General features: G+C 35.8%; 1 protein-coding gene across 1 annotated transcript in view; it reads left to right on the plus strand.

The window, feature by feature from the left end:
- The window catches only part of USP53 (ubiquitin specific peptidase 53), a 25,467-nt gene extending 8,688 nt beyond the window's left edge, over positions 1–16,779 (plus strand). The window contains exons 6-15 of the mRNA XM_009998564.1: positions 269–374; positions 1,165–1,311; positions 1,445–1,594; positions 2,070–2,241; positions 3,100–3,249; positions 4,295–4,438; positions 4,669–5,401; positions 6,879–6,952; positions 14,768–14,867; positions 15,798–16,779. Coding sequence (XP_009996866.1) covers positions 269–374; positions 1,165–1,311; positions 1,445–1,594; positions 2,070–2,241; positions 3,100–3,249; positions 4,295–4,438; positions 4,669–5,401; positions 6,879–6,952; positions 14,768–14,867; positions 15,798–16,779 — 2,758 coding nt within the window. The remainder of the gene's footprint in view (positions 1–268; positions 375–1,164; positions 1,312–1,444; positions 1,595–2,069; positions 2,242–3,099; positions 3,250–4,294; positions 4,439–4,668; positions 5,402–6,878; positions 6,953–14,767; positions 14,868–15,797) is intronic.
- The last annotated feature ends 4,774 nt before the right edge of the window (positions 16,780–21,553 follow it).

The raw sequence follows: 21,553 nt of genomic DNA on the forward strand, positions 1-21,553 counted from the left end.
CACTCTTTCAATAATAAGCAAAGCATGCCAGGGAAATGCTGTGTTAAAAATGAATGCGTATTCTTCTATTAAAAAGTTTTTGAGATACTGTCCAAAAGTATAATGGGATTTCAAAGCAAGATGTAGAGAGAGCTTGAGTATTGATTGCTAGTGTTTTATCTCTGTACCTTTTCTTTTTAGTGATAAGATATAGTTCATTGAGAGTTGACTAAAATCTATTAACTCTTAAGAAGAGCAGTGCACAATTATTTCCATTTATTTTTTACAGTAACGAAGTAGAAAGAATGATGGAGAGGCATGAACGTCTCAAGCCAGAAATGTTTGCAGAATTGCTGCAGGCAGCAAATACTACTGATGACTACAGGAACTGTCCTGTAAGTAAACAAAGATGTTGAAGTACTTCGATATACATGGGAGAGCTTTTTAGGATATTAAATTAGGCTGAAATATTCCCCTAAAAGTTGGATTACCTCTGGCCACTTCAGCACAGTCTAGCCTGGGCTAAAAAAGTCCTTAAATTTATATTTTATTGCTCCAGTTATAGATAAACATGGCAGTGTAGGTGCAAGTGGCCTGTTTAGAAAGTCAAGTTATTAGGTTGGTGTTTTGTTCTTCATTTCGTGTTCAATGTAGAGCTAGATAGTTTTAATTAGTTGGAACAGGTTTTAGTTCATATATACTGACAGCTTGACAGCATTGTATTCTATTGGAGTAATATTGTACTTCTATTGACAAGTCTCCTTGAACTTGTTCTACTTAATTCCTGTCTTCCTTAAATGGTTCTGTGTAAATACTGTTAGTTTAAGAACCATAGGAAAGTACACAAGAACATATAGGCCTAAGCTTAAATTATTAAATGCAGGGGGATCAAAAAAGAAACTGTGTTGGTGACTTGGATGTTTGCAGAGACTCCTGGTTTAAGATGGTGATTGGATGCAGAAATTTAGCTGTACTCTTCATCAGAGTGCTTTTATGTTGAAGAATTTTATTCTTAAATGGTTTGCAACAAACATCATAATTAAATTTGAGAATTAGAAGAAGTTGTAGAGTTGTTTTGTTCTGTTATTTCTTGTCTAGTAACTCAGCTTTCAACTTTGGACTTCCATTTTTTAGTGGAATATTTTCCCTCACATCACTCTTTTGTTTTGTTTTTCCTTTTTATAGAGTAACTGTGGTCAAAAAATAAAAATTCGTCGTGTTCTTATGAATTGTCCTGAGATTGTCACAATTGGTTTAGTCTGGGATTCAGAACACTCTGACCTGACAGAAGAGGTTATGCGGAATTTGGCAACACAACTTTACCTTCCTGGGGTATCTGATTGAAGTCTTGCTATTTGCTTATCCTAGAATTTAGTTTTGGATGTATTTATGTCTTAATTTTACCTTCATAATGTACTACTTGATATTGTTTCTGTGAGAGGAAAACATATAACCATTTTTACAGCTCTTTTATAGGGTTACAGATGAAAATGCCAAAAATAGTGAACTCTTCCTTGTGGGAATGATTTGCTACACAAGTCGACATTACTGTGCCTTTGCCTTTCACACCAAGAGTTGCAAATGGGTGCTGTTTGATGATGCTAATGTAAAAGAGGTAAGTTTTTTTTTTACTGCTACCAAATTAAATAATCTTTACTTCTCTAGGATGCATTCTTCTGAAACTAAACTTAAAACAAGTTAAATTTCTTTATTTTTTAAAAATCTTGTTTTGTAAATCAGTTTTTACAAGTGAATTCACTACTTTGCTGTTCTGCCTTACTAGTGCTGAATGTTTCAGAATGTTAATGCAGTTCTCTTCTGTTGAATTTGTACTTATTGTCATAAAAAAGGACCTAATTACTGGCAGTTGTATTCATAGTGTTGGTGTTCAGGTTGTTATCCCATGTAATACAGGTTCTAGCTTTTTGTCACAATTTACATAAACTCACATGCCAAAATGCTGAATCTTAGTGTACCTTTGGAACTAGGCATTTGGTTTCTGTTGCTTAATAAATTATTCTTTCCATAGTTGGGTTCAGTTCTGTTGATAAAGTTCTGGTATTTTATTTTGGTTTGTTTTTTTTCCTCAGATTGGAACAAAATGGAAAGATGTGGTCTCCAGATGCATTCGATGTCATTTCCAGCCATTGTTGCTATTTTATGCCAACCCAGATGGCACAGCTGTATCTCCAGAGGATGCTCCAAAGCAAATTATTCACTGGTCTCAATGCAAAGCAGCAGGAGGAAATGGGGAAGACCTGGGTTATAAAGGAGAAGGTAATGGATTAGTTGCTTTGCTCTTAAATACTTTTATAAATAATTATCTAAATGGTCTCAAAAGAGAAGAGATTAGTGTATATATTCAATATTAGAACTATTTTGTGTCTAAGGGAATACAAACTGGGATTCAATGATAATGGGGAAAAAAGATTTTTTATTGTAGATTATTCATAACTACTTTACATGTAGCTTCAGTAATTGCAAGAGAAAAATGTGTATGTGGATGTTCTTTTGTGTGTATTGATACATTTAAAAGACCTTTAAAAGTGCCATAAAAAGATACTTTAAAGCTTCATACAAATGTGGAAACATATTTGGAGCATGTGTATTTATATGTATACACACACACTGAACACAATTCAGAAATTTGGGAAAAATGCAGGAAACATTCTCCAAGATTTGGATAGCATGGGCCTCAATATGTAAGAATCCAGTCTTTCTGTTCTGTAGTTTGTACTGCTGTCTTGTGGTTTGGTTTTAGGTTTTTTGGTGTTTTTTTTCAAAATATTAAGCATAATATACAAGTAAGTTAAATTAAAGGCAAATTGAATTTGACATGTTCCTCTTTACATAATCAGTAGCAGTAGGACATTGCTTCAGGGGAAAAAGAATTGAGGACCATATTCCACTATGGTCCACCACTATAACTATGGCTGTATTTATTATATTACAGAACTTATTGCTTAGGATATTGAAAAGTGGGGTGGGCTTTTTGTGAGGTTTTTCTTTTGTTCATTTGTTTTAATTTGCAGTTAAGAAGTTTCCCTATTTTTCAACTTAGATGTTGGAAACTTAAATTTAGGAAGTCTTTCATTTCTAAAGATAGATGTTATTTTTTAGGATTTGAAAAACATTCTGCTCCTAAATCAGACCACATAAAAGAGAATGGAATTGGCGACCCCACGAATCAAAGGATTAATAAAAAACTTCAGCCAGATAATTCAGCATTCAGTAGAAGCCATATTCAAGCTAGTGGTGGTAGAGGTCCAGGTATGTATGCATTCTGTCATTGTTTTGAAAGAATCTTTGAGTAACAACTAATGGTTAAGTAATACCTGCCATGAAATGTTAACTTTTCTGGAGAACTGTAAATGCATTTTTTTAAATTACCCCTCATTATTCCTGCACAAAAATGGCTCTTGAGGCCTTGATACATTCCTCAGACAGTATCTGGCGTTCCAATTATATTATTGATTAAGAAAAACTCGAAGTTAGTTGATCTTTCGGAGCACATGGTGTAGTTCTGTGTATCATTGGCTATTTGAGGAACACTGCCAACAGTATTGTGACATGGAGCATTATTTGTAGTCCTGTATATTAATGGACTTGGTTATATTTGGAAAGAATAGCAAAAAAAGTTTTCTTATGTGTTTAAAAATCCATTCTATCTGTATGTTAGGGCTCCAAGCAAGTCAAGCTATAAGAAGTCAGTTATGCAGTGACTTTTGCACTACTTGGCAGTGTCTTTGCTCTGAACTCCCTTCTCAGGCAGAGACATGCTGTCTTCTCTTGCTGTCTTTCTTTTTGTTGAGTTCCTAGACTTTTTAGAACTGAGAATGCTTAGCTCAGTAACTCTCTTTTTATTGGAGTGATAACTAAAATGCAGTCAGTATTTACTTTTTCGGAAATAGAAGGATTTGTTTCATAAATAGTGACTCCACTGTTCTAATAAAAGTAAACCTTCACATTTATATGAGATTAAACTTAGATTAATTTTTCCAGTGTATTTTGTAAAATTTGATGTAATTAGTACATGCATTGAAAATGGCTTGAGCATTGAGTTTTAATAAGAGGTGTTTTGCAAGCCATGCTTGGTATAATGCTCCATTGCTTATTTTCATTAGTTCAACCTAGTGAACTCCTTGGACATAGCTATACATTTTATCTGTGCTATGCATCTCATTTTCTGAATCTGTACTATGCAATTTGCTAGTCTTTTTAAGTTAAAAACTAAATGTTATGGTACATAAATATGTGTGTTTTGATGATGAATAAGTTTTGTCAAAGATCATTACTAAAGAAGTATCTTTTGCAGCCAAGTTAGGTTACAGTGATCAAAAAGACAGGCTAAAGGACTTATCCAGAGAGTGTGCTCAGAAAGCTGCTGATATGAAAAGCTTCTCATCTTTACGAAAAGATGCAGACAGAGGACTCAGAAAAGAGTCTGGGAGACAAAGAGGTAAGTTTCTAAAATGACCAGTGGATCAATGGATTAAATAGCTTTTAGCACCAATACTAGCTGTGCAGATTTTATTTCTCCTTTTAAGAGAACACACTGTAAGATTAGAGTTTCCCGGTTTTCTGAAATGTGCACCAAGTTCAAAATAGTGTAAGAAACGTAAGTACTGTAAAAATACTAGTTAAATGTTAATGAGTTCTTTAATGGAGCTTTTTTTCTTTTCTTACAAGATTTGATTGGGGAAGATCGTCCCAATATGAAGTTGGGGTCTCCTCCAGTTGGAAACGGAGTTAAACACTGTGCTGACCCACGCATATACAGCAGCCAGGGAAGGGGCAGCAATAAGCATGACAATGCACCTCAGCAAGCAAAGCTTTCTGTGCAGGTGCTTGCATCAAATAAAACAGAAGCTTTTCCTGCTGGGGAGAAACCAGTGATCAGGACCCGGACTGATGTTGTCACTGGATATGATACAGACACCAGTCAAGACTCCCGGGACAAAGCAAGTAGCAGCAGCAGCAGAAGCAGAAGTAGAGGCTGGAAACCTATGCGAGAGACACTAAATGTAGACAGCATTTTCAGTGAGACTGAGAAAAAACAGCATAGCCCAAAGCACAAGGCAAATCTGAACAGTAAATCTAAGCACGAAAAGGAGCGAAGCTTTAACCATTGGCCAAAAGAGAACCAAATCCAGAAAGGTTTAATGACTATATATGAAGATGAAACAAAACAGGATACAGGAAGTCGAAGTTCACTGGATTCAGAGGGAAAAGGGAATGCTGAAAAAAGCAAAGGATTTACAGAGAGAAAAATCCATGGTGATAACTGGCAAATTCAGAGGACAGAATCTGGCTATGAAAGCAGTGATCATATCAGCAATGGTTCTGCAAATCCAGACTCACCTGTTATTGAAGGAATCAATCCAGCAGATGTCAAGAATGCTAAAGAAAGCACTTCCTGCAGGTAATGCTAATCCTCTTAGAACTTGCCTAGATGGTATTTACAGAAAAATAAGTTGTTCTAATGTTCACGTGTTGTTTTGAAAAAAAAAAAAAAATCAAGAAAACAGGCTTTGGAACTTTATACATTTGAGGTCAGTTCTGTAGAAAGCTAGCAACATATCTAGAAAAGTGGGTACAGACAATCAAGTGTTAAGTTTAACTTTGCTCTCAGGCTGCAACACCAGTTCTGTTTGGAAGGCACTGAATCAAGTTTTTATGGTGCTGAGCCAGAACTGCAAAGCCCAGCTGAAGGGCAGGGTGTGTTAATTTGAAATAATTGCTACACTTCTTTAGTTACGAGTTCTTTTAGACTGTGGGTAACTTGCTATCTGTAATGGAATAGAAGTGTCTATATAAATCATATCTGTCACAGCTGAACAGACAGGACTCTGACAAGGAGTTGGGAGTGGCAGTAGGTGAATCTCTTACACTGTTATTAGTAATTGTTCAAAAATGTAGTTTTCTAGAACCTCAGATGTATTAGATGAGCATTTGATAATTGATCTGTTTGAAAGAAATCTTTGCTAAAAACTCTAAATTACTAAAACTGGTCAAAAATGTGGTTAGTAGCCAAATTTTATTAGACTTGCTAAGAATTTATGTATGTTAGTAACAAGTATGTTGTGGAGTCATAGCCCAGGTCCTGGGCAACCTGATGTAGTTGACCCTGTTTGAGCAAGGGGGCTTGGACTAGATGGGCTGAGGAATGTTGTCATTTCAGACATGGGTGATACTGATGATAAATTGGAAAACATATACTACCACGTGGATAGTGTTATTTTGCTGCACCAAAGTGTAGGTTAAAACCTACAAATAAATTGAATTTGACCAGTGGTATTTGTTCAATTTGAAAATCACTACAGAAAACATGTATTCAAAGCAGTCATGCTTTCTTAGTGATCTCTGTTAATAAACGTTTTAATTTTTTTTATAAAATTCTTTAGTTTACAATGAGAAAAAATGCAGTTGGTAGTTCTTACAGGTGACACGTCACTTTCCTATTGATAACTTTGGGAGCCAGCTGTCTTTATTAAGCAGGGCTGATGTGACATTAAGATAATTTACTTTTTATGTGCTGCATATTGAGCATCCTGCTGCTGTACTCTAGAGTAAGGCTGGGATGAGTGGGCATCCAATTGCCAGAACCAACTGGGAATTCCAGCCTCACAAATTGTGTATTGTGTCTCTATTAAAGGATTCATCCTAAATTTCTCTGCATCAGAACAGCCTGACACATTAGAAGTATTAGTAGGGGTGGCACTTTAACTTAGGTATCTTCGGTAACCGTGTGTGTTAGTGAAAAAAGGTGACAGTGATGATAACAGGAGTCAGTTTCACATAGGCAAAGCTTTTAGACTTGTGTACATTCAAAGAAGTAAAGTTTGTGAACGTATATCAACAGTTTAAGCCTTCAAATTACCCTTATGCTTCTTTTACAGTGAACAGACCTTGTCAAACAAAAAAGCTGACAGTGTGTTACATCCAGTATCCCAGCAGAACAGAAACTGTTATGGTAAGAACTTTTAACTTGTATATAAAATAAGTTTTATAAAAATAATTTAGATGTACCAAAATTTTAATATTCACTTTCTAATATCACACAAGGCATGGACACATTGCTGATTAGCCTTTTGCATTTTTAAATTTTGCTGCAGAAGTACATGTGGTATTTCATAAAATTGAAAAAATTATATGCAGTTTATAAGTGCTTTTTTATTAACAGCCATAACCAAATATTTCAAAATTAGACAAGTTGGATATCAGGTAGCTGTATTTAGGTGGATTAGAAGAAAATTGGCATGGAATTTGTGGCTGTTTTGGCCTAGATGTTAGGGGTTTCTATATACTTTTTCAGTAGTGAGCTTTATTGCCGACTCATTATAACCATGTACTCTGTCTTTTTAAATTGGTAAAAAAAAAAATAAATCTGTTTTGTGGGCTTTCTTACCTTTACAGTGAATCTTGAATTTTGTTCTTGTTCACATTTTAAACCATTTCAGGGAGTTAGACTGATGGATAAAGATGGAAAATATTCATATTCATTCTTGATAGATTTTGATGGAAATATGATGGAGCAGCAGTTCAATAACAGTGTCACTTTTGGAGAGGCATTTAAAGCTTTCTGTTGCCCAAACCACATGAATTTATTCAGTTTCCTGGCTTTGGTGCAGTGCAGATGTACAGCATAAATGGATTCCTAGCTATGGGCCATGATACATGGGTTCTCAGATAGAGGGGCTGAGTTTTTTTCAGTGCTCCACTGTCCTCTGAAGAAAATTGTGTTGGAGTGGTAGCAGCAGTAGTAGTTCCCTACTTCTGTGCTAGGTCATGAATATGGGTGGTGGGAGTTTACCTGTTCTTTCTATCTCCTTTCAGACAGCAGCGGTAGTGCTGGGCTCTGTGCTGTCAGGAAAAAGCATGGTCTGTCTCCCGAACACTTGTTTCACATGACCTCTAGCACCAAAAATAACAGCCTAGGTGATTTTTCTGTAGCACTTGGATCTGTTTTAAATACAGCTTTTTGGAAGGCCACAGCTTCTTTATAGGTTGTTAGATAGTTTGGATACAATGATTCTTTTTGCAGCAGTCCTCTGCTGGTGTTTCATTGTGAATCATTTTCCTCATGGATTGACAGAACAGTTTGTCCTTCTTTGTGCTTGTCGTATGCCACTCCCTCCTCAGGAAGCAGTCAAGGTGTAACTGCCTCTGACTGGTGTACGTTCTCTGTACAAGAACTAAAAATGCTGTTCTCCACCAGTATTAGTGATTTTACCAAGGCCTATAGTGATATGACAAGAGGCAGTGGTTTTAAACTGAAAGAGGGCAGATTTATATTTGAGATAAGGAAGGGATTTATTTGTTGGAGTGTTTTTTGTTGTTTGCAGTTTTTTTGGGGGTGTTTGGTTGTTTTTGTTGTTGTTATCTGGTTTGTTGTTTTGGGGTTTTTTTACAAGGAGAGTGGTGAGACACTGCCACAAGTTGTCCAAAGAAGTTATGGCTGCCCCATCCCTGGAAGTGTCAAGGCCAAGTTGGATGGAGCAACCTGGTCTAGTGAAAGGTGTCCATGCCCAGGGCAAGGAGTTGGGCTTGGATGATCATAATGGCACCTCCCAAGCCATTTTATCATTTGCTGAATCTGTGATTTTTTTGATTACTCTGTGCTGGCATAAAACCTCCAGCATAATTAATTTTCACTGGCCTTAATTGGTGCTTTCTTTTTAATCCAATGGAGAAATTATTAAAAGTAACTCTCCATTTCTGTTGCATAGATTCTGCTTTGAGAGCATATGTCTCAGTTTAGTGTTTGTTTTCTAGCAAAGGTGCATGTTGCTTCCTTGCCTCCCTCAGGCCCCCAAATTAAAAATATAAAAAAGAGAAAAATCATGGTGCTTTTGTTCACTCCCTGTGTTTCTCCCAGAAGCATTCCTATGAGCTTTCTTGGTGGATACTAAGGAAGACTTTTGTCAAATGTCTGGGTGTACCATGGCACCTTTTGTTTTCCTTCAAGATATGAAGCAATATCAGGAAGAAACACTTATAATAAGGAACTCTACTTCCTTTTACATACTAATATGTCTGTTGGGTTTTTATAAAGCTGATAAATGCCTTGGCATATAAATACTATAGGTCAGCACGAGGCCAGCCAAAATCATTATCTACTGTTGCTGGAACAATTGAATTGTGCTTGTAAAAGAAGTGCAATAAATATTAAGCCACTTCCCCAGGAAATGTTGGATTCTTATAGATATCATACTTCTTTTCAAATAATAAGTAGTATAGTTTCTTCTAAAACTTAAACTGGGGATGGGGGGGGAGGGTTACTGCACCATTTTTTTTCTTTTCTGCCAGTGTTCATAATTATTTTTTCATTTTAGGAAGAAAACTAATCTGGTGTTTGTTTATTCTGACTACAAGAAACCCCAAAATTGATGTTGCATGGAATACAAATACCAGTTTTTGCATTACACTTATTCTGCTTTTCTGTACTATATTTACCATACCAATAGAAAAAAAAACCCCACACTTGGATAACAAAAAGAAGAAAAACACTAGTGAAAAACAAAGGACTCGGAGTGAAAAATACGTGGGTTCAAGCAATGTTTTTGAGCTTAGTAAGCCAGTAGTCTCTGGAGGGAGCCATGTACTGTACTTAAAGCTTTCAACATGCATCATACATTTTCTTTAAAAAAGGGTAGTGACTGCAGATGATCTTAGTTATCATAAAACATGGGTGATAAGATCCCATCTGTTGAAAAGTTATTCTAATTGAGTAGCTAACTTTTGTATAGTTTCATAACAAAAATGTATTTATACTAAATCAAATGTGAAGTTCTTACATGAGTGCATGTTTTGGAAAATAATACTTTTAGTGGAAATTATTAGTGGACTGAAAAGATTTGAAGAATTTTATAATTTCACATTTGTGTAGGGTTAAAGATTTAAAAAGCTTTTTTGTTGTCTGAAAGGTACATCAAGACATCTCTAGCAAGGACAATAGTGATAATTTACAGTTATTGGCTGTATTACCTTGTGTTATCTCTGAATACTATGAACAAGATAAGAATTGGTAGGTAAATACCAAATGGACTCCTAGAAAATAGTGCTTAAAGAAATAAACAGTCCTTTCTGACAGAGGAATGGAATGTAAGAAATTTTTGTTAGTCTTTCATGGCAACTTGAAAACAAACAAAAAAATCTGTGGGTGCTTTTTTTGTGTGGTAACTTCTGTTAGTTCTTATGGAAATAATGTTGGACTTCTAATTGTGCCCACCATTTGTGTAACTGTAGTTTTCCAGTTCCTCATTTTTAACTGGAGCTGAATAAGGCTACTTTTCAGCAGTTGAGGAATTCTGTCCCTGACTTACAAAAATAAATGTATTGTTAGAGCATTATAAAGATAGTAACATTGGATCACACAGTGATGATGAAAATGAAATGGCTGCCTCTTTCCCTGGTAGGAGGCAGTAGATAACTGCAGTGCTGAAGCACATGACCCACAAGGCCAACCCCTAGTTTGTCTGCTCAAATTTTGGCAGGAAAATGTAGATATTAAGTAAGCAGATATAGTATCCTTAATTTATATTAATGATCATGTTACTGAAGTTTGAACTTGATGAATGGTGGAGACTGATTTTGTTGTTGTTGTTGTTTATAAAGAGCATGTGATATCAACAGTGTGAGGGCAAAACTTCCAACCTCACATTCTTAACTTGAAGAGCAATTATTATAATTCTTAGAAGTTGAAAATGGATTTTTAATGGGTTTTTTAGTGGATTTTCAGGACAATCTGCATGCTAGCTACAGATAATAATTTTCAGTCATAAGGGAGTTTTAGTGGCTTTCATGCCTACCTTCCCCAATTCCTAATGCACAGATGTTTTCATGAAATTGCCACTCCTGACTATTTCAGGAGTTGGGAAGATTAATTGAAAAAAAATAGTAAATTAAATCCTAGTAGTCCTGTCTTTTAGATGCCTCCCCTCCAGCTCTGCCAAAGCTCAGAGCACTTAATTCTTCAACTAACCTGTCAGCAGACTAGCACTGTGATTAAAATTTGACAAGTGTTTGATGGCCTCATATTTAAGATGCAGTATTAAAAGCTGTATGTTCAGTGATCTCAAAAAACGATGTATTTTGAATCAATGCTTTAAATTAATAATTGCTTCCCATTGAAAATAAATGCAAAGCAGTGTTTGTAATATTGCAAATCCAGAGACTTTCCCATTAATAATTATTCACTTCAATAGCATGAGACAAATCCAAATGAAATCTAGAATTATTCTGAAGCTCTGAGTATGTAAAGAAGAATCCAAAGTGTCTTTGTTTATTTGTCACTTCAGAAAATCCCACAAACAAACCATAATTCTGAAAAAGAAAATTCATCATCTTAGGAAAGCCATATATTTATAGTAATAATTTAAAATATTGAACTATACTTAAGAAAATCCAGTTGTTACCTTTATGGTGCGGTCAGTGTGTATGACTGTCATGTTTGAAGAACTGAGTAGAGTTAAAGCATGCAGCTATTTAATTTACTTACCTTGAAACAGAAACAAATAAATTATTTTCCATAGTGTCTTTAAATGATAGATTAACGTTTTTCATTTAATTAAAAAAAACAACCCAAACTCTAAACTTTCAAGATTTCCAAATGTAGTCAAGCAACCCATGAAGACTGAAATGTAAAGCACGCTCACATTTGTAATTCACTTTATTAGTGTGAGAGGTTTGCAATTTAAATTAGGTGGTGCAAAAGTTCAGTGCTGGGTTTTAAAACAAACCTAAAACTTACTGAGAGCAAATGAGAATGAACGGAGGGTAATAGCTGGTCATCTTTGACTGTTGCTTCATTTCAGAGCTTACTAAAGTTTTTTCACACATGCAAGTACACACAGCCCCACCCTCAAAAAAACAATAGTGAAAATATTTGCAATTGAATGTTACTCCAAAAGGACAGTTTCTTGGATGTAAGAATTTTTTTTTCTAAAGGTGGTCACTTAAAAAAATATATATATATTCTATTTTAGAGAAGTTATAGCATGTTTGCCTTCTTGACTAGCACTATGTTGTTCTGCATTTCCAAAGCTTCAAGTTTGTCAGTTTGTCATTTCTCCTGAATACAGAAAAATGTCTGGGTTCAGAGGAGGGAATTGCCACAGTATTTGTTACAAAAAGTATTACACCTTCAGTTTTTATTGGCAGCTTAAAATAAATTTGAACAAACAGGTAATCAAAACTACAGGAAACTTGCAGCTAAAACACATTAGAAGGAAATCTAATTTAATGTGGGAATTTTTTTTGAGATTCTTTTGGTTTTTCCAGAAATAGTGCTTTGGAGATTTTTGCAAGCGTGCTGTATGTGTGGGTGGAGACATTACAGGAGAGCTTGTCTGTCCGACCTGTTACTATAGAATGGCTGTTAATCTTCTGAAAATCTTTGATTGTCTTCAGATGTGAAAATAGATGTTAATGAATCTTAAAAGCAGACTGCTTTGTATTTTAGACAACAGTTACATTTAATTTATTAGTAAGCTTCCTCTGACCCATTGATAAGGATGTCAATCTCCCACGGAGCACAGTGCTTGTGTGCCCCATATTTAGGTTTGCAAAGAACTTAGAGCCAAAATTCCCAACCGAGTCTGCGTCTGGTTTTAACCATGCATGGGTATCCTGTCAGCAGAAGAGAAAATAACACATCTATTTTTAAGTTAGCTGGAATTCTGAAGGCACAAACCACCTGGTATTGCTGAGCAGCTTTGGCTGGATCTGTGCCGTGGTCACACCAAGGAAACAGCCTCTTAACCTTTGCTGCCGCCTCCTGACCAATTTGTGATACTGTGATACTGCCTCTCAGGCTGAGTGTGAGAAATTCCTTGGCAGGAAAAAGTAAAGGTCGGTAATCTGTACATCAGGCAGCTAGGGGAATTAAAGAGCAGTTGTACTGGCGATTTATTTGCCGTCTTTAAGTAGACATGCCCTTGTATAAAGTCGATATATTCAAAGTCTGAAAGTTAAAAACACTAACTTCAGACACCGATAATTAGCAAATTATTTAACTCATTTCTGTAGCACTGTATCCTGACACTGGGACCAAGATTAAATACAGAATTGGACATATTCACAGGAAATTGTGTCAGAACCTGTGCTTTAATTTTAGTAAGGTAATTTACAGTTCCTTAATTTCCATAGCAGAATGAAATGTTTTCTGTTTGAAATGTTACTCAGTTTAAGTTAGCTCTGATGCCATAGCCTGATGGAACAGTTTTGATCTTTCAGGTTAATTGCTTGTCCCTTGCCAGTGACACATGGGCTCGTTCAGTAACAGTATTTTCCTATAAGGTTTATTTCTAAGGTTGTGGTATTATTAACTCTGCCAGAATACCTAGATTTATTTTTCAATTAAGTTTAGGGTTTTTTTTATTTTGAGGCTTAAAGGAAACACATATAGGAGCTTTGTCTCTTGTGCTATATGCTGTTTTAGTATCTATAACTTATGTTATTTGTCAGAGATTTAGTGTGTTTAGTCTTTCATCAATTAAAGAAAGCAGATACTGATCCTCAAAACAAGTATCACCCAGAAGCATCACGCAAAGTTTTTAGTTTAGTACTTTTCTGTTGCTGGGTTTTTAATTTGTGTTTATGAGTCAAAAGGTCCATAACTTTCTTTAAACTTGGGGAAATGATAAGTGGATAAAAAAAAAACATTTAATCTTGGTCAGATTATATAATTTAAGAAAAGATAACAGAATTTTTGTAGCTTTTGTTGATGAAAGTATGGAACAGTCTATGTTACTCCATTTTGTCTAAGAGTCCAGTCTACTGAGCACAAGATCATTCTACTAGAAACTGAGCAATGTATGTTGCCTTTTTTTAAGTCCTGCTTAGTTTTGTTTTTTTAAATAGGCATAGCAGTTACATAGATCTAGTCTGTACATGCACAGAATAAGACTTCCTTTGAATGGCTTCAGAGCAGGTGACTGATTATAACGAGCCATCATTGCAGTAGGAGGACTTACATCTATCTCTAAATAAACAGACTGTTGCTTGTCACTTGCTCAGAGGGTGTTATAATCTGTGTGGTGTCAAAGTGGATACTTCAATGCTTCCTTTATTTACTGTTAACTAGGAGCTGCATTGTTCAAAAATTGTGTATTAGGGAGTGATTCTTTGCTTGAGAATAAAAGGAGCTTCTAAAGTGTGAGTGTAGTAGTGTGGACCCAGGCACTCTCCTGTTGTATGTTTAGGGCTCATGACTGAGAATGCTCTGTCTGCTCAGCATCTCTGTGAACTGTAGATTGCTGGGTTTATGTGTGTTTCAAAGAATGTATAATGCATTTCTTTAAAAAAAACAACAAACCAACAACACATCAAACACAAACAACAAGGAAAAAAAAACCCAAAAGACTCCACGATCTCTATAGTATTCATTCCATTATTATTACATGATGTGAGATTTCAGAAGACATAGCTTTTATATTGGAATTTAAATGACTTTGGATGTTTGAATAAACCTGCGTTTATAAAAAGCTGCTTTTGAAAATGTGCTTTTAATTTGATTAACTGTTAAGAAGATTTTGAAAATACATCTATGGGATTTAAAAACTGTGGTAATTACCTATTTTCTGGTAACATTAAAAAAAAGAACATTTCCTCCAGATTATTTTGGATTAATGTAGGATCTGACCTTCTGTGCAGGATTGTCTTAAAAATCACTATTTTGATCAATGTCAAATCTTGAAAAAAATTGTCCTGTTGTGTTATGATTTTTTACAAAGAAGGAATCAGACTGTATTTCTGCTTATTTTGAAATTTTTTTTTATACCTCCAGATTTGAGGAAAGACCAGATAAATTCAGAAGTTAACTACAGACCTCATGTTAATTTCCCAACAGAATCACGTTTACAGGTGCCCAGTCCTCCAGTAAAGAGGTAACTAATACTAGCATTAATTTACTCTGCAATAGTTTAGAAATAATGAATTCTGTTATGTGATAGTAATCAATATTAAGCATGCAAAAATTACGATATCTAATATTTTTTACATAAAATGCCTTTTGTATTTTACATGATAGGGCTAAATACTCTTTGTCTGTATTTTGATTTTGATGCTGTTAGTGGAACCAAATAGCTTATATTCAAAATGTGCCTGGCTGCAGTCCTGTGTAATGTGCTCTAGGTGATCATAGGTGGGAGAGTTGCACTAGATGATCTCTAGAGGTGCCTTCCAACTCTTGACAGTTCTGTGATTCTGTGGTATTGTTTAAAACCATCTTACCAGAGCAAAGGGGTTCAATAGTTTTCTGTTTGGAATTTATATACTACAACAGGCAGTGATTAACCAATCTGTGGTTATCACAATAACCCCATAATGTTTTGAAAGGTTTGGCTGGGAAGAAAAAGCAACATGTTTATAAGCTGTTCCTATAAATCTGTTGCTTCTAATTTGAACTGTAAGTGCTCAGTACCTCTTAAAACTAAAGAATCTAAACACAAATTAAGCAGTCAAAAGTAAAATCTAGTATTTGAAAAGTGGATGTATCAGGCTTGAGTCATAGGGAGCCTTAAAAGAGAGCAGAGGCCATTTTTGACAAACTTCTGAATGTTGAAAGAATTATCGCACCTTACAGATATTCAGTCTCTTGCAGAGATTTTTGGGGGACCCTTTACATTTTAAATGAAAGAAACTTTGAAGTGATTTAATACAAATGGCTGTATGTTAAGCAAATCTCAAATTCTCTAGTCACTTTGAACATTTAAGCAGTGTTCCTAAGGCTGCCTTTGGGAAAAAAATTCTTGGGTTATTTGAGTTTTGTTTTACATTTTATGGAATCTTGCATCCTGTGTGTTTTTGTATTTTAGAGTTGAAATGCCTGAGACCAATAGGAAACTTATCCCATCATCAGCTCTACAGCCACTTGCTAAAGACATTAAGTCAGAAAGTAGGAGTAAGGCAAATGAACAGATTTCCTCAGAGTGGCTTAGTCCAGAAAAGTTGGAGAAGATGAATGTGTCTGTACGTTGTGCTGATGGCGTGTCCCACTCCTACACTGAAAATATCTGCGGAAGGAAGCCGGTCAGCAATGACTTTCACTCCTCTTCCCAGCCACTGTCTCATCACACAAGAACATTTGGTCCCAAGGTGGGGTTGTTGCCTTGTGTGCCACAGAACCTGTTAGAAAGGCCCATGGTGCTTCCCTCTTCTGGTGAGCACCCCAGTCACCCACTCCGAAGGGTGGATGCTCTTTGGGTGCCTGAAGCCGTGTACCAGAATCTTCCTCCCCCTTTACCACCGAAGAAATACGCTCTTAATACTTTGCCAGGATCAGAAAATAACTTGCCAGCTGATGTAAAATCAACAGAAGTGTTGCAAAATAATCTGTTAAGGCAAACAGGTACCCCTTTAAAATCTGCACCAGAAGCAAGCGTATTTACAAATGAACAAAGGCTTAAAGAGCCATTTCAAGGGAATGAACTATTTGTTCATAAACCAGATTCTCCACCTTGCTTACCAGTTAATGACTTTTGGACTGTCTCTGAAAACTTTTTAAAGAAAGGATCTCGTCATACAGGACCAAGTCCTGGCTATGTGGATGGAAATGATAGTGTATCCCTAACGACTTATTTTTCAGTAGATAGTTGTATGACTGACACATACAGGATGAAATATCATCAGAGACCCAAGCTGTATTTTACAGATAGTGGAAGCTTTCACAAAGAAAAGCATCCTCCATCAGCTGGAGTAGAACTGAATGCTACATACCATGCTCCTCTTGAGCCCAGGCATCACACACCTGAGCAAAGGTACAAAGCAAATGTGGAAAGCCTACACTGCAGCAGATAGATTCTTCAAAGACAAAAAAATCTGGATTTGACATTTGCATTTCATGTGGTCTATAAATGGGAACAAACATTGAATCTCTGTGGGCTAACTAGGTACCTAGTTTGACTCTACTTTGCTTAGGAGTTATGACTGTTTAAATGAATATGCAAATATAGGTGAACAAAGAAGAGGTGCTAAATTTCTGGTTCTTTGACTTGTCACTCCAGTTGCCTTAATGCTTACCTCTGTTATTCAACTTGTCTTCTACAGTTTATATTAAAAATGGTTCCTTTAGGTGTATGCATCTTAAAGCAGTGGGATTGACCAGATGTTACTAATTTTGTGAGAAGATTTAATTAGTTGCAGTTTAAAAAGTGATCCTTCAGACTAGGGTCTCTACATACTTAGACTAACGAAGGGATAACATATTCCCATATAAAATGCAGTAAATGTAGTTACAGTAAAGCCATACTTGTCCTGATAGGTAGTGGGAGAGGTGACTTTTTATTCAATTGACTTCTCCAAGTCAGTGCTTTCACAAACCTTCAAGTGTCTTTAATACAAGTTTACCCAGAGAATTTCTAACTCTTTATTTGAAAAGCCTTAATAGTTCTTTAAAAAAGGTTTTGGTTTGCAAGCGTTCAGTAAGATTTTCAAAGGGAATTCAAGTAAATTGCAGTAATAGACTGTCCTATTAATATACCTTCTCCCTGTTAGTGTACATTTTTAAACACATTTATCAGATTTGTTCACCCTGTGTATAGCTTAACTTACTAAAATGAAATTTAACCACATAAGCTAAAAACTGAAATAACAGAATAGGATGCTAATTTGAAAATAGTTATGCAACTATGAGAGATTAATTTTGTAAGGTTTAGATACCTTTACTACTTACATTTAGTTCTGATTTATTCTACAATTGCATGCAAAGTCAGTGCTGCTATTTATTGAACTTCCTACCTTTCAAGCTTGACATTTTTAGCCATGTTTAATGGGGATTTGATTTTACTGATAATGTTTTTTCCTCAGGAGCAGTCCTGCACATGGATATGTTCTGAATGAGCAGACCAGGCTGACTGAACTGCAGCCATTCAGGCTGAGTGGGCATGAAGAGGTTCCTCTCTTCCTCCTGCCCTTTGCCCAGCAGTTTTGGCAGCTATGGTGTTTGCCATGTCTTTTGTTAACCTGACTGATTTCAGGAACAAAGAGGAGGATTTATTTGGCTTTCATTTGGTTAGTTAAATCAGTGCACTGGACTGTCTAGTGAGTGCTGAGGCCCAGCACAGTATGGGGAGGAAAGGACAATGAACAGGATCCCACTCTCATGGCAGCCCTGAGTATGTGACATGCCCCACTGTGTCTGGTGGTGGCAGAGGCAGGGGCTTGGAGTTCTTTTTCAGTCTTACTGTCACATTGAACAAGGTATAATTTAGAATTAATGTCAGCAAAACCTGACACAAACTTTGCCATTTTTCATACTAGAGTGTTAACTTGGGGTGCTGCTGCTTACATCTAAACATCAATGCCTTTTAGTTATGAAAATAATGCAAGAAGGTTCAGTATACCTAATAAACGTTTTTGCTTATACTTGCACTGTTAATCAGGCTTTTTTATGCTTATAAACCTTATGCAAGTTTTAGAGCTTCAACCAAATGGTGACAGGTCTTAGCACAATTATCCAAGGTATACATTGAAACAGTAGTTTTGGTCATTATCTCTCAAGGTCATGTTTTGGTTTTATTTACATGTAGCTTACAGTAGAACTGGAAAATGATATATGCAACAAACCAGGTATCTCAAATTAAATCTGATTTCTACCTTCAGGATTTCTTGTAGCACTTAGAAAAAACTGAATTCTAGAATTTGTAGTGCAAATAATTATGCATGTTTAGGTATGGCTGCTGTAAGCAGCAAATTTTAAAAAATGATCCCTTTTTTAAGAAAATTGGGTGAATACAGAAAAAGAACCCTGAAAATGTAAGAAGCTGGAAGATTCCTAATTTAATTTTTTTTGAATGAGATTTCAGAACCTGTAAACTTTTCTAGTTCATCTAGCAATGTTCTATAATATACATAGCCAGTTTAGTAAAACTGTCTTCTAATACTTGTGTACAAACAAAGATTATTGAAATTTGTAAATAATGTATAACTTGTAAAATGTTTTGCAAAAATCTTGTATTTGAAATGACAGTATTTTTTATGTATGCATAGCACAGCAACAACTGTGAATGATGGTAGAACACTTATTTTTTAAACATGCATATTAATGTTCATACTTCTGTACAATGAGCAATATGAAATGCCTATTACTGATACCAATGAATTTGGCTTCCAGTAAGCACAACTGGTAAACTTATTTTTAGGGTAGCTGCAGTAATTTAGATTTACTTCAGTCTCCTTGCTTTGCTTGAAACAATCTTACCAGACAACTTTCTATGTGACCCTTGTTTACCAGGTATTTAATTATAGTAAATAGCTAATTGAGGCACCTTTGTTTTTATATTTGACTCCATGTATGTATGTAATATTTGCTAACTAATAAGTGATAACTTGTTTTAACTTACCTAGGGTGCCTATTTATTTTTTTATAAATGTCCCCTTCTGACTATAGATTTGTATAAGAGCCTAGACATTTTTTGTAACAGTAAAGACATTAACAAGTCTTGTAATTAATATATTTTTAAGTCTTTAGAATTATTTTCTTGCAAAGTTCTGCTTGTTCAAACTATCAGATAAAAAATTAAAATATCTTTGTTGTCTGTTCTTTTTGTACTCCACATTTTTCTACTAAAAAAATATCAGTTGGGTTTCCAGAGCTACATTTTTAAACAGTGACAGATAATACTGCTACTCCTGGTTTAAACTTTTGCAGAGATGGTGGTTCAGTTACCTTTTTTGAACAGTAACATTAAGTCTTCTAAAGTATTTGTTTATAAAGCTGTGAAAGCTATTTAACTTTCTAAATATCTCTGCATGAAGCATGAAGCAATGAAGCAATGATTGCATGAAGCAATCTTAATACTAGCTGACTGAGTTACATGTGCTGTCTTACTACCTTTGCTTTGTAAGGGACAAGTGAAATTTGCTTTGATATATGTAATCATATGCTCCCAGGAGCCCAATGCATCATAAGCCTGCCCTTTGCTTTAACTTTTCCAAGATGGGTAAAACCTTGTGTTTCAGATCTGACTTAAGGAAAAAAACTAAATTACTAGAAGATAACTTGAACTTTCTTTTGACTTTCTAAAGGCTGTTAAGACTTATTCTCGTCTCCTTACCAAAAGAGGAGATGGAGCAAGATTACAGTACTTCCCTAATAGGCTGTTCCCTTGAGATTTCCCTGATGAAATCATAAGTGGTAGCAGGTAAAGGCACCTCTGTTCTTAAAGCACAGCCACTGTCAATGGAAGAATTGTCTTTAACAACGAAGGAGAAATAAAGGGGGAGAGCATAAGCCCACTTTTGCATCCCAAATCCTATTTAACCTGATAGTAGCCTGTTTGGATTTAATGCATTAGAAGACACTGAACCACTCTACAATCCAAAGTCTATGAAATCTAGTTATTTGTGAAAGAAAACACCTATGAATTGTACTTCTCAGAATTAGGAACTAGTATTGACAAGGGAAAAATACTCAAGAAAACTGAACCCCCTTCATCCATAATTGAAGAGACTCTTCCCCAAAACCTGATCAGGTAAAAAGCCTACTCTAAGTATTTGCTTTCTTTTCTCCCTCCTGAGAATGCAAGTCTTCTTGATTTTGATTTATCACTGTTTTGGAAGTCTCCCTGTGGTTAGACAGAGGACATTTTGATGGGGCATGTGAAGTTGAAACCTCTTACCTATAAAGGTCTGCTTACAGTCAGCCATAGAAGAGAGAACTTCACATGTAACCTGCCAGCTACTCAGCTACAAGGCTGTTCTTATGTCATCCCTTCACTGTTTGTATCAAGTAAATCAAATCTGTTTCATTGAAAACAGTAAGAAAGGACAGAAGACTGCTACTGCTGTAACACACACTGCCATATTTCAGAATGCACAGTAACTGATGAAGCTAGAACTTCATGCATGCTGTGTTACAAAAGAAAGGGGTAGCAGAAAACCAAACAGCATCAGACCCTGATTATTAACTTTTTGAAAGTAAAACATCTGAGTTACAGTATATACAAGAGCTAGATTTTATTCTCAGCCAGTCTACAGTCAGTCCTTGTAGTTGATTTTATTGAAACAGTATGTATTTTAATTTCTGCTTCACAAACCTTTACACACTAATTACAAAAAAACAGTCAAGCTGTCTTAAGTGACCTCTAAGGCGCAGTTTAGAACACAGACTTGATACAGATAAAAACCTGAACAGTAATACTTATGATACAGCCAAATAGTGTATATATTAGACACCTGCATTCAGATGCAGGGGGCTTTGTGTTCCCAGTCGTTTATACTGCACAAATGGTCCTTCTCTTCCTGTGCTTGTTTTCATAAGGTGCATCCTGTGATTAGACAGTGGCTCTAGAGAGAACAGAACAAGTCTGGTTAATTTTGCAGTACTACACAGTCCTGTGGAAAAAAGCATCAAGCAAAACTCTGTGATCCAAAACCTGATATACATATATATATATATAAAAATAAATAAAATCTAGCTGCTGGTTGCTTGGCATTAGCTTTACATTCTTCCGGAGGTATCTACTTCCCAGGGCTTCTGAGCCCAGGCTTCAGGGATGCTCCAGGAAGATGAAAGCCTCGAGTCACACCTTCGCCCAGGCTTCTCCGCGGGGTGACCCATGAGCTCCCCAGC

Source organism: Chaetura pelagica, unplaced genomic scaffold (genome assembly GCF_000747805.2).
Source record: "Chaetura pelagica isolate M959 unplaced genomic scaffold, ChaPel_1.0 scaffold176, whole genome shotgun sequence".
Taxonomy (NCBI): Eukaryota; Metazoa; Chordata; class Aves; order Apodiformes; family Apodidae; genus Chaetura; species Chaetura pelagica.